Source organism: Telopea speciosissima, chromosome 3, assembly GCF_018873765.1.
Source record: "Telopea speciosissima isolate NSW1024214 ecotype Mountain lineage chromosome 3, Tspe_v1, whole genome shotgun sequence".
In the NCBI taxonomy this organism is placed as follows: domain Eukaryota; kingdom Viridiplantae; phylum Streptophyta; class Magnoliopsida; order Proteales; family Proteaceae; genus Telopea; species Telopea speciosissima.
The window spans coordinates 24,308,386-24,322,147 of NC_057918.1; the positions used below are offsets into that span (position 1 = coordinate 24,308,386).

The following is a 13,762-nucleotide window of genomic DNA, read 5'->3' on the forward strand; positions in this document are numbered from 1 at the left end:
GAAAAGCCAAAGTTTCATGACCTCAAGTAGTACTCTATACCAACTCTTTTGTTGTACCTGTAGTGCTGCTAGTACGGTGCTTAACTTACATCAACTTGGTGCTCTCATACATCACCACAACATGAAAGCGATACCCAAATTAAGATTAATCCTCAAATCTTAATTAGTTGCCACTACATCATCACCTATCACCAAACACAAACTAAGCAAACACTAACTATTCTTTATGAGAATTCTCCCTCAATTTGTCTTTTAATTTTAAGTTAACAACGCATCTTCCACTACTAATCACCTAATTAAGTTAACCCAGCCCAGACAATGAGGTAGGCAGGGTGACATGGCCACCACCGACACAAACACACAGTGACACAACACATTTTAATATTAAGTAACGGAGCTTACATGTCAAGTGCCATATCTAGAACGTGTCCTTCTCTAATTGGTTGACTTCCAAGTCAGATAATTATGGCGCCAAACCAACGTTCAATTCACCCCCTTTTCAAACGGCAGTTAGGCAAGCTTGATTGTTCTTCGTCTCTTCTTTAATTTCTTTGCTGGATCTCTCAAATGGAAAGATATAGATAATTAGATAGCCCTATTAAACCCTGTTTCAAACCAAGGTGATTCTACAATCCATAACAACTACTATTCCATATAGTACTACTCTCTTATCATGATCATCAAGATGTTTTTCTACAGATTAGTGAAGTTTATATTTTTCTGTTTAGTTCTTCTGTTTCTTGTTGTCATGGGACAAGAAAATGGTGGTTATATTTTGAGAGATCGAGCTTCGCTTCTATCTTTCATGTCTGGTATCGATTCCGATCCTGAAAACTCACTTGAGAATTGGAAATCATCATCAAGTTTACATGTTTGTAATTGGACAGGAGTTGGATGTAATCCTGCAAGAGATCGTGTGATTCTACTTGACCTCACTGGTAGATCACTTGGTGGCATAATTTATCCTGTTCTTGCAAATTTGACATTCTTAGCTGTTCTGGACTTGACTTGCAACAACTTCAGAGGCAAGATTCCATCTGAGATTGGTTCTCTTTCCCAGTTAAAAGAGCTTAGCTTCCAATCAAATCTTCTTGAAGGAGAGATTCCTGTGGAATTGGGTGATCTCCATCAACTACTTTATCTGAATTTGGGAAGTAATCAACTTGTGGGTAAGATTCCATCGTCACTCTTTTGTAATGGGTCTTCTTTGTTGCAGTACATGGATCTTTCTAACAATTCTCTTGGTGGTGAAATCCCTTATTTGTGGAATCAGCACTGTCATTTGAAAGAACTAAAATATCTGGAATTGTGGTCGAATCAGCTTGTGGGTCAGATTCCTAGGGCTCTTGCAAACTCCACAAAGCTCGAATGGCTTGATCTTGAGTATAATTCGCTAAGTGGGGATTTGCCATCTGATATAGTTGATAAAATGCCACTGTTGAAGTTCCTCTATTTGTCCTACAATAACTTCACTAGTCACAATGGTAATACTAATCCCAGACCCTTGTTTGCTTCTCTTATTAACTGTTCTAACCTTCAAGAACTTGAATTAGCTGGAAATAATCTCCGTGGAGAGTTGCCTTCTATTATCGGCAATCTCTCCACCAGTCTTGTACAAATTCATCTTGAGGACAATCTTTTCTATGGCTCAATTCCTCCAAGCATTTCAAATCTTGTCAACCTAACACTCTTAAACTTGTCCAGCAATCTTTTGAATGGATCCATTCCGCCGAATTTACGTCGTATGAGAAGACTAGAGAGGGTTTATTTATCGAACAATTCCCTTTCTGGTCAGATCCCTTCGACATTCGGCAACATCACCCACTTGGGTCTTCTAGATTTGTCCAAAAACAAGCTTTCAGGTTCCATTCCTGATAGTTTTTCAAATCTCTCTCAGTTAAGGAGACTTTTGCTGTATGAAAATCATCTTTCAGGAGCAATACCACCAAGTCTAGGGAAATGCATTAACTTAGAGATCTTGGACCTTTCTCATAACAAAATGTCTGGGATTATTCCTAGTGAAGTTGCAGGACTTACAAGCTTGAAGTTGTATTTGAATCTATCAAATAATGCCTTTGAAGGTCCTCTGCCATTAGAGCTGAGCAAAATGGAAATGGTTCTAGCTATGGACCTCTCATCCAATAAACTCTCTGGCATTATTCCACCCCAAATTGGGAGCTGCATTGCATTGGAGTACCTCAACCTGTCCAGTAATAGCTTTGAGGGCCTTTTTCCAGCCCCAGTTGGTAAATTGCCTTATCTTAAAGTGCTTGATGTATCTTACAACCATTTGGTGGGAGAAATACCACAATCACTACAGGCTTCTTCAACTCTCAAGACACTCAACTTCTCTTTCAACAACTTATCTGGGGCTATACCAAACCAGGGCATATTTGCGTCGTTAACAATGGACTCTTTCAGAGGAAACTCCGGTCTCTGTGGGTCTATCTCTGGAATGAAACCCTGCCGGAAGAAACGAAGAAACCACTCCCTGATCTGGTCAATTCTCCTTGCAGTATTCGCCACTCCCATGGTATGCTTCATTTTATACCCATTAGTGCTCAGGTCTAGAAACAGCAGGAGACAGTTGGAAAGCTTTGATCTTCAGGGCAAGGAGGAGTTCGATCATGACATTGATCAGCAAGACTTTAGTAAAGAAAAGGAGACAAAGACGTACCCAAGAATCTCCTTCCGGCAGCTGAAAGAAGCAACAGATGGGTTCAATCCCTCATGCTTAATTGGGTCAGGTCGATTCGGACATGTCTACAGAGGAGTCCTCAGAGACAACACAAAATTTGCTGTAAAAGTGTTGGATTCAAAGATGGGTGGAGGAGAGATGTCAAGGAGCTTCAAAAGAGAATGTCAGGTATTAAAGAGGACTAGACACAGAAACCTGATAAGGATCATAACAACATGCAGTAGGCCTGATTTTAAGGCACTTGTTCTTCCATTAATGTCAAATGGGAGTCTAGAGAAGCATTTATATCCCCCAAGTAGCCAGAAAACAGATCACCACCATGTTCTGAACTTGCTTGAATTGGTAAGCATCTGTAGTGATGTGGCTGAAGGAGTTGCATACTTGCACCACCATTCTCCTGTCAAGGTTGTACACTGTGATTTGAAGCCAAGCAATATACTTCTTGATGATGATATGACAGCTTTGGTAACTGATTTTGGGATTGCAAGATTGGTGAAAGGTGGTGGTGTTGATGATGATCTTGAGTCTCCTGCTGCAGTTATGGATTCAGCTTCCATCTCTTCTACCGCGGGTTTATTATGCGGTTCAGTTGGTTATATTGCTCCTGGTATGTAGTATATATGCTTAATTTCCATTTATTTATTAGTTTTTTCATTCTTTCACAATTCTTAGCAATATTCTGTGCTGTTGATGATGTCTCAATTTTGAATTGAATGCAGAATATGGATTGGGGAAGCATGCTTCAACACAGGGAGATGTTTATAGTTTTGGGGTTCTACTACTAGAGATTGTAACAGGGAAAAGACCCACAGATGTGCTTTTCCATGAGGGTTCAAGCTTACATGAATGGGTTAAGAGTCAGTACCCAGATAAGCTCAAACTGGAGCTCATGGTAGAAAAAGCACTGCTAAGATTGGCGCCGCCGCCGGCATCATCTACAGCTGATACTACTACTGAATCATATAATTCTGGTGGCAGCAAAAAGATGATAATATGGAGTGAAGTGATCTTAGAGTTGATTGAGCTTGGTTTAATGTGTACACAGTACTCTCCTTCTTCAAGACCATCCATGATTGATGTAGCCCACGAAATGGGTAGGCTGAAACAGTATATCTCCAACCCTTCTTCCCCCCTAAACATTGAAGAAGTATTTTAATTACACTTGGATCTTTCTTAATCACACAAATTAGATTTCTTTAATCACAGTGGGTTGTGTTTATTGTATTCTTAATTTTATGTGATCAGTTTTTTTCTCAAATCTACCATTGGCCCATTTCATATCATGAATCTGATTGTAAGATCACTAATTCAAATAAAAAAAAAGTGGAAGGTTAGGCTTGCAAAAAAATAAGAAAACAAGTCCACATTGTTAGAAGTTGTCACAAAATTAACCATTATAAGATAAAGAAGATGTCAAGATAGATATTATATTTAATTAAGCAACTAATTAAGCCCAGAGCCACTTTTAAGTTTTTAATTAACAACTCATTCTCCTGCTTTAAGATGAAGCTCTGGAACCTCCAATGTATCTTTCATTCTCTTTCCCTATCAATATGTAGGTCAACCACTTAGCTTGTAATTGGTAACAGACACAGAGCACTTTCTCATGCTTTTAAGTGCAACTTAATTGGGTTCTTTTCGCCTAATTTTCATGTTAATGATGAATTAGCACAAGATGTATCCGGCATTGGACAAGTAGGGGTGCCAATGGAGACTACTGGACCACCTTGTAGCCCATCATAGATTACCATAAGTAGCAGGCTATGGATGGAAGCTTTTTTAGACTAAATCAATGTTTAGGTCTGATTTGGGTTGACAGAGATAAGGATGGAGATTAAACTATAGAATATGCATCACTATCAATAGAGAATATGGTTATAGCTGCTAGTCTTTACACTCGATCTCACAAATTAATAATAAACAAAGAAAAGAATCCTTGCTACATATTTATAGTGAAATCCTATACAAGAAATTTACTGAAAATACCCATATAACCTTCCGGGTCCTCAACCCTACCCAATGAAAGGAGGAGGTTTTTGGCACTCATACCTTCTTCATCCGTCCTACCTTCTTCGCCGTTGCGCTCAATGTTAATTTGTTAATTGAACCGTAGAGCTTTGATCATATGGGGGATAGACAATTAACATGGTTAGTCACACACACACACACACACACACAAAGACCTTGAGATTTGTAGAGAATTTCCACTAAAGGGTATGGGCTTTTAAGTCCTCTGCTCACAAATCAACTTTTAGTACAGGTGTCAATTTAGAACCAAAATCGCTCATTTATAACGAATTGAACCAAATCAAAATAGATTGATTTGATTATAGTTTCAAAATTTGGAATATTTTCTCAGTTTGGTTTCAGTTTCAAGATTAGAACCGTTGGTTCAAACCAAACTAAATAAGTAACCGAATAAATTATATCTTTCTCTTTTTTTTAATGTTTTAATCAGTGTGGATGATAGATTCTATTAGTTTTTAATGTTTAGAGAAAAGTAACAAATAAGGGATATTTTTGTTGCGAAATTTTTGAAAGTTGCCCCAAATAGTAAAAATAGGGCTCAAACCGAATACAAACCCTGTCAAAATCGAGTAGTGAACCAAATATGAAATTGAATAAAAATCGAATCAAACTGAATTGGTTCGGTTCTGATTTGAAAAATAGGCTCCTATTCAGTTTCAGCTTCGGTTCGATTTCGATTTTGACATGTTGTATCTTGAATCAAACAAAAAATGGGCTCAAAAAACGAAATTGAATCAATTGACACCCTTAGTTTTAGCACATGAGAGTGGGTGATGTGAAACCATTAAGGATTGAGGATTTCAAAGAATATGAATTGAACCACCTAGAGGTTCATGGACATGGACTCAAGAGAAGGATAAATAATTGTATTGAGGCTGAAATTTGACACTAGGTTAATCCATAACATTCTAGGTAAGAATTACCAAATCAGCCTTCCATGTGACACAACTAGGTATGCCCACCACGAATTTAGTAATCAGTATCTATCTCGCCAATACTGATGTGATACCAATACAAATCACACAGATTTTCTACTGTTTTTTCTTTAAAAATCAGATTTCTTAAAAAACTTGTTTACCCGTGATCTGTATCGATCTACGGATACGGGATCGACTAGGAATTAGTACCAGAATCTCTATCAACACCGATGCGAATCGACCAATCCAGCCAATACCGATTCCTCAAACCATGATGCCCACCCATATATATTCCATATGGGTGTGCCGTTCTATAAAGTGATAAAGCCTTGCACCATGTACACCATAATTAGAGCTGAGATGTCAATAGCCCAGACTCGTTGTGGATCCTACTCAGATTCGGGCCCAAATATATGATTAAATTTTAACTCCTTAAACATAATTAAGAATCACAGGAGTTTTCCTAAAGCAGCCACCTTGTAGTGCTTTCTTCATAATTAGATGATTCAAATATTTTATCTACTGTCACAGGTTGGATGAGGCCAAAATGTTGTGGATAGGGAGACCCCAAGTCCCCTAATCACATGTCAAGTTTAATTTTAATTAAATTAGAGTTGGTTTAATGGATTTTTTTTTATTTTAAAAAGGCAATAGTTTTGATGCACGGTTGTGCACATGCACGGCCTGCATTAAGTACAGTTGAGACCAAAGATCCCCATCCCCTATAAGACAGGCTCATTGTGGGGGGGGGGGGGGAGAGGGAATCTTCCATGCACGAGTCCTATTAAAAAAAAAAAGGAAACTTTCGTAATATATGGGAGTCTAAATGAGTGAATTGAATATGAAATTACATGGAATATCTACGATTGAAGTTGAAAATGAAATTTAACAAGTGATCAATCTAATTCATTCTATAGATATCCAATGGTTAGAATGTCCCTATTATCCATCCATATGGGTAGGGCGCGAGCCATGAGTTTTATTTGGAGAGTTGGTTTCACTAATTGGTTTTCTTGATCTGTGGTCCAGTTTAGGTTTGGATTGGGACTGAGGTTTACTATAAGTATCTATCTAAAGTTAGTTAAATCCCTTGAGAGGATTTTGAGGAAAAGATGGGAGGAGAGAGAAGCCCTGTTAGGATTTCATGTGGAGGTGGTCCAAGGGAATAATGAAAAGTTACCCTCCTCAAACAATCCTCTGCCCCTTCTCATTGCCAACCTTATCTCAACTCACTTGATCCTTTTGCCAATTAAATGAGGTGGTTATGTGATATGTTTTTTGACGATTCAAAAAGTTATAAGACCCGTATTCGTATAGGGTCACGTATGAGAATCGGGTATTTTTATTCAACGGCTGAAGTGTTGATCATGTTCATACATGTTGGTGTACGAAAACTTTCACCAAAAGTAGTTCGTAACTTTCTTCCTACTTCTTCCAAGTAATTTTTTGTCTCTCCCTTGACCTTTTTAACTCCTCTAGTTTGGCAAAATATTTCTCCTTCATTACCAATGCACTTCATTATCATCAAACTTGTCTCTTTCAACTCAATTATCATGGTTTGGATTCAAATTAGGTCCTTAATTCATTAGTTTCTTGGTCTGCTAGAAGATGAACCAACCTAACCCAACCCACTGCTACCCAAAGATGAATTGAAACTGGTTCTGTTCTCATCTTTAAGATAAAAATAATAATAAAAAAACCTTTTCTATTAAAGAATAATGATAGTTAAAGGGGCAGGTTAATCTCGGACAAGCTGGTAGCTTTGGTTTTGTTCAAAAGTCTTAGGCCCATGGAAATATTGGGCTGGGCATGGATTTGGCTTTATAAGCTTCTTGTAGCTCATTCCCACTTGGGCTTTTTGCCAACCTAATGTGTTTTAACTTTTAAACAAGTAGTTGAGGTTGTTTGATTAGGTTTCATTAGACTAATGTCCCTAGGGGTGCAAGTTTGGCCCTGACGGCCCGAGCCCGTCCTGAACCCGAATAGGGCCTGGGTTGAGATATCTTGGCCCTTGGGGCGGATCACAATTAGGAATTTTTGGCTCTGAGTCAGGACCAGGTTGATCCAGGGTTGCGGCGTCGGGCTGAGCCCGGCCTGGCCCAACCCAACCTTATCTTCTTCTTCATATATTTTTTTCTTTTCCTTGTTCTTTCTTCTTCTTCTTCCCAGCCGGGCAGCTCATGCATCTCCCTTCCCTCCCATGTTCAAGGCCAATCAGGGTCAGCCTGGCCCGACCCTGAGGGCGGGTCAGGGTTGGATTTTTCTGGCCCTCAGTCAGGGCCGGGCTTGGGCCCAGCTAAGGAGACTTAGGGTTGGGATGGGGTATTAAAAGGCCCAGCCCAACCCAACCCTGTTCCAGCTAGCCATAAATTACCAATAATCAAATGATTACTAACTAGAAGAGAGGAAGCCATCGGATTTAAACTAGTCATGCTTGTAACATGTTATTAAAAATGAAACTTGATTTACTTGAGCCCAAGCTCGGCCTAGGCTTTTCTATGGCCTGGTTTATCTTAATCTTGAAGTCATTGGTCAATTATCTGTTGAAAGCCCAGATGGGTTGAGGTATTGGGCGATCCATATCGGTATTGCTAGCCACCGATCCTAATATCGTGTCAATACGGTATTGGTAAAACAGTATGGTCCAGGGGTAAAATAGTAAAAAAAAACCTCAATTTTTAGAAAAATCAGGGACAAATCTTTTCTAATACGAGTCAATCCATATCGGAATCATATCGTTTTTAAGGTGACCGATACCATGCACTAAAACCATGTACACATTGCGAGGAGTACAGTATGCCCTCTCGCACACTCTCTCTCTCTTCCCTGACCTTCCCTCTCCCTCTGACCATGTGAGCATTTATATACGAAGAGTGAGGCACTCCCGCCCGTGCGTCCATTGACTTTGCGTAGAAGATGCTAATCCATGCTGACGGCGTGTAGATCCCCACACACATAATTTTAATAGAATTCTCATTCTTAGTTGACTAGTGTCAGAGCACTTAGGTCACAATTGGGGTGCATTTTGTCACCCATTAATTAATGTTATCTTTTCTTTGATCTTTAACCACCATTCCATCCCTCTCATTATCATACAAAATAGGAAACTGCTTTTGGCTGCTTCATTGGTGAACTATTCAATTTGATGATAGATTATCCATGTTACTGGACTTCCATTATTGATTCCAATACATAATTGTTCCCGTGATGAAAACACTGTGTGATCTTTCTAGGGATTGAATTCTTTGGCAGTGGTAGTTGTTAATGCTCTTCTCCTTCTCTTGGCTCATCGAATTTACTAATTAAACATCTGTGGATCTCTAGAGGTAAAATAAATATTAATTTATTCAAACCCTAGAATATCATCTATTTGGTTTCTAAGTACTTAAGTTTCAGATCTATGAAGAACTTGATTTGCTCAAAAGTACAACCTTAGCTAGCTTAGCTACATACTTTGCTACCTTCTCATTTCCTTATAAATCAGTCTTGTTGGAAGAACTTGATGCTACAAGCTGATCTAATCCTAATCATGCACCTTTCATTTTAAAAAAATTAATGTAGTTTTGATGTTAATTTAATCACAAATGCCCACTTAAAGGCTAAAACTATCTTCCCAATCCAATCACCATTTGCCTACAATTTTTAATTAATGGTCCTCCTATGTCTACTTTGAGTTGAGAATCTACTCATCTTCCTGCTACCTTCAAGTTGCAAACCTATAAAGCAAAAGAAATCATAGCCTTTGTTGAATATCACCAACAAATGTGAAAGGTCACAAACCACCACCAACAATTGATATCACCTTCATTCATGTCTTCACCACCAACTCCTCACACTCATTGTGTATTCAGTATACTATCTTGTGTTCACAACAAGTACTTCTTCACTTTCTCTTTCTCTCTCCCTTGGACTTCAACTACAGTGAAACTTTAAATTAAAGTCTCCTCCTCTTATTGATTTGTGTAAGAGACAGAGGAGTTTCTCATAAAAAAAAGGACTTAAAACTATCATTGGCAAGGCACCACCATTTTCTTCCAACATGACTGCCTTGATCATCAAGAAAGCCATGTTGGTTCTATTCCTTCAATATATGATTCTAGCCTTTTGTAAACACCACCAACATTCCTTGGTCACTGACAAAGCTGCCCTGTTAGCCTTCAGAATGGCCATAATATCCGACCCAAACTCTGTACTTAGTAACTGGTATGAAGCCTCCGACGTATGTAACTTCACTGGAGTCGTGTGTCATGGGCGGCATCCTCGTGTGGTAAGACTCATGCTGATTCGATCTGGTATTACAGGTCAGCTTTCTCCCTCCATTGCAAATCTCTCCGGACTTCATATGCTTTTACTCACTGGTAACTACTTATATGGCTCTATTCCATCTGAACTAGCATCCTTACGACATCTTCATAAACTGTGGCTTGATGGAAATAGCCTACAAGGTGTGATACCAGAATCTCTCTCCCTCCTTTCTAATCTTACTTCTCTCCGAATTAGCACAAACAAACTTACAGGTCCAATTCCGGCTTCTATCTTCTCAAATTGCACCTCTTTGGTATATGTAGATCTCTCAGAAAACTCACTCACTGGCAATATCCCAGCAGAGATTGGAATTCCCAATAATACATGGAATATCAATTTATATACAAATTCCTTGTCTGGAAAAATTCCAATTACTCTAACAAATTTGTCACACTTGTATCAATTGGATGTGGAAAACAACCACCTTTCGGGTGAATTGCCATCAGAAATTGTAGAGAAGCTACATTATCTTTCTATTCTTCACTTGTCTCATAATAATATGGTTAGCCATGACAGTAACACTAACCTTGAGCCATTCTTCACCTCCCTCACAAATTGTCCCCATCTTCGAGAGCTTGAATTGGCAGGTATGGGTCTTGGAGGAAGACTGCCCAATACCATAGGTCAACTTGGAAATGAATTGTTGACTATTGAACTGCAAGAAAACCAAATTGTTGGGCCAATCCCTCCAAATATTGCAAACCTCTCAAATCTCACAGTGTTAAACTTGTCAACCAACCTTTTGAATGGGACAATTCCAGTAGAGATTGGTCATTTCAAGATGTTACAACAACTTATATTGTCTAACAACTCACTAACAGGTTCAATTCCAGCCACACTGGGACAGATTACTTCACTTGGTCTACTTGATTTGTCAAGGAACAGATTAATTGGAGAGATTCCACCGAGTCTAGGGAATCTTAGTCAATTAAATTATTTGTTCCTCAACAACAACCAGCTTTCAGGAACAATACCTCCTGAGATTGGTCGGTGCAAGGACTTGAACAAGCTAGATTTGTCTTATAACAGATTATCAGGGAAGATCCCTGGACAAATATCTGGGCTTAGTGAGATCAGAATGTTTTTGAATCTTTCTCACAATTTTCTTCAAGGGAATTTGCCGCTTGAAATTAGCAAGATGGAATCAGTTCAAGAGATTGATCTGTCAGCAAACAATCTGTCTGGATACATTTTTCCTCAATTGTCAAACTGTATTGCTGTTAGCCTAGTCAATCTGTCACATAATTCTCTTGAAGGGCAGCTTCCTGAATCTTTAGGTGACCTTCGAAATCTTGAGGCATTTGATGTTTCTAACAATTACTTATCTGGCGGGATTCCAGCAAGCCTCAGTAGATGTCCTAGTCTCACTCTACTGAATCTTTCATTTAACGAATTCAATGGATCAATACCGACTGGTGGCATCTTCAATTTGGTTACGAATTATACTTTCTTAGGCAACATGCATCTGTGTGGATCAGTATCTGGATTAAATATTTGCTATAAAAGGCAACACTGGATCCATTCTCATAAACATTTGATAATGGTTTGCACCATCGCATCTGCATCAGCATTCCTAGCCACAATAGTTTGTGTGATTGGATTGAGGAGCATCAAGAGAAGGCTCATCTCTGGGAAAGAAGAAGTTTCCAGCCATTCAACCCCTGCACTGAAGTCCAACTTCCCTAGATTAACTTACCGAGAACTGTCAGAGGCCACCAGAGGATTTGATCAGGAGAGGATGATAGGATCAGGTAGTTACGGACATGTCTATAAAGGAGTTCTGAGAGATGGGACCCTTGTAGCAGTCAAAGTGCTAAAGTTGCAAACTGGAAATTCTACAAAGAGCTTCAACAGAGAATGCCAAGTCCTGAAAAGGATTCGTCACAGGAACCTGATGAGGATCGTAACTGCATGCAGCTTACCAGATTTTAAGGCTTTTGTTCTTCCTTATATGGCAAATGGGAGCGTGGATAGCCACCTTTATCCACATTCAGATCAAGGGACACATTTGGGTTCAGCTTCTTCGGATTTGAGCTTGATCCAGAGGGTAAATATTTGTAGTGATGTAGCAGAAGGGATGGCATATTTGCACCACCACTCTCCAATTAAGGTTATACATTGCGACTTGAAGCCAAGTAATGTTCTCCTCAATGATGACATGACTGCTTTAATTTCTGATTTTGGGATTGCAAGGTTGGTGATGAATATTGGAGCGGGAAACACTGCGGCTGTTGAGAAAATGGGGGACTCTACTGCAAACATGCTAACTGGGTCCATTGGATACATTGCACCGGGTAACTCTCTCTGTCTCTCTCTCTCTCTCCATATATATATACCCCTTTTTGAAGAATAAAGAGAAGGAAAAGGGAAAATCTGTTTTATGGCTGTAGATGTGTTCATTCTTTCTTCTGTTACAGCTATTCTTCTGTTACAGTTATTAACAAAATGTTAGTGCATTCAAATTATTCAGTAAAGTCCCAAAGGATCCTATGTTGTTCTAGGTTGCAGTTTCTGCTATTGTATGATGCATGTACTGATCTACTGATTGTGTCTGAGCTGCAACATAGTACAGTGCAACATAGTACACTGCAACATAGAACAGCATAAGTTGCCTTTAAGCACCGTACCAAGAAAATATTTCTGTAACTGTATGTATAACATGGCTTGTATGGATGGCACACACGAAGCAGGACTGGATTCAGTTCTGTTGGATAATCCTAGCACATTCACAGAAAGAATTTCATTTACAGGTCATATGAGAAATAAATTTTATTTTATCCATTTCTGTCATGTAGAGTATGCATATGGATCAAAGACATCAACAAAAGGTGATGTTTACAGCTTTGGAATTTTAGTGCTTGAGATGGTCACTAGAAAAAGACCCACCGATAACATGTTTGTTGGTGGCTTAAGCCTTCATAAGTGGGTGAAAACTCACTACCATGGGAGGGTGGAGAAAGTAATTGACTCTTCTCTTATGAGATCTGCAAGAGATCAGGCCCCTGAAGTTCGCAAGATGTGGGAAGTCGCAATAGGTGAATTGATTGAATTGGGCCTCCTTTGCACTCAGGAAGCTGTATCAACTAGGCCAACCATGCTCGATGCAGCTGATGACTTGAATCGACTGAAGAGATACATTGACGGTGATACAACTGCAACATTTGCCTCTTCCCTTGGGATATCATCTTCAACTGTTGGAGAGGATTATTAATTCTGAATTGTGTTGTAAATAAACTAAAATGTCATTAATTCTCCATGTAGCATTTTTTACCATAGAAATTTTCAAACATATCATCAATCACCGCCCAGTGACCATAAAAATGAAAAAAAAGAAAAAAAAGAAGAGGAATCACAATCCAATCTGGTAGAAAAATTTTGATAAGCACTAATTTCAAATTATGAATATAGAAATTTACAGCAATATGCACATAGAGAAATGACATTGGCAGGATGCAAAATTTGATGATCCTTCTTAGGATAAACTCCTCTGACAAAAGCAAAATGATTAAATGACAGGATTCAGACCATAGACCATCCAACAGAAAAAGAGAACCAAAAAACTTGACACCAGCTATGTGTCAAATGAGAGATCTACTATATAAGCATGACCATAAAAAGGTGTTCCATTAATTGGAAGGTTCAGAAATTTTCAGTAAAGCTCGCGGATAGAGAGTTAGTGGGGCTCACTAATCCCGGCGGCGCTCCTCACTCAATAAAGATCCATTTTTACTTTTGGCCTCTGAAACAAAAACTCTTGCGGGGGCCCTATCAAACTAACCATATATGCCAAGCTCCTCTTAGCCCTATAGTCTTT

General features: G+C 39.0%; 2 protein-coding genes across 2 annotated transcripts; both read left to right on the forward strand.

Moving 5' to 3' along the window:
* Positions 1-682: 682 nt before the first annotated feature.
* On the forward strand, positions 683-3,885 carry LOC122654200 (putative leucine-rich repeat receptor-like serine/threonine-protein kinase At2g24130). The gene is made up of 2 exons (XM_043848186.1): positions 683-3,305; positions 3,418-3,885. Exons 1-2 carry the CDS (start codon positions 686-688, stop codon positions 3,852-3,854), a joined length of 3,057 nt encoding a protein of 1,018 aa, XP_043704121.1. The 5' UTR covers positions 683-685; the 3' UTR covers positions 3,855-3,885.
* A 5,748-nt stretch (positions 3,886-9,633) lies between these two features.
* LOC122654092 (putative leucine-rich repeat receptor-like serine/threonine-protein kinase At2g24130) lies at positions 9,634-13,221 on the forward strand. Its single transcript, XM_043848069.1, has 2 exons — positions 9,634-12,242; positions 12,744-13,221. Exons 1-2 carry the CDS (start codon positions 9,683-9,685, stop codon positions 13,157-13,159), a joined length of 2,976 nt encoding a protein of 991 aa, XP_043704004.1. The 5' UTR covers positions 9,634-9,682; the 3' UTR covers positions 13,160-13,221.
* The last annotated feature ends 541 nt before the right edge of the window (positions 13,222-13,762 follow it).

What these genes read in the sequence shown, in the direction of transcription:
- LOC122654092 (XM_043848069.1), top strand. Translation starts at nt 9,683, where the DNA reads ATGACTGCCTTGATCATCAAGAAAGCCATGTTGGTTCTATTCCTTCAA. An exon ending in CATTGGATACATTGCACCGG is followed by an intron (nt 12,243 to 12,743) that starts GTAACTCTCTCT and finishes TCTGTCATGTAG; the next exon opens with AGTATGCATATGGATCAAAG.
- LOC122654200 (XM_043848186.1), top strand. Translation starts at nt 686, where the DNA reads ATGTTTTTCTACAGATTAGTGAAGTTTATATTTTTCTGTTTAGTTCTT. An exon ending in AGTTGGTTATATTGCTCCTG is followed by an intron (nt 3,306 to 3,417) that starts GTATGTAGTATA and finishes AATTGAATGCAG; the next exon opens with AATATGGATTGGGGAAGCAT.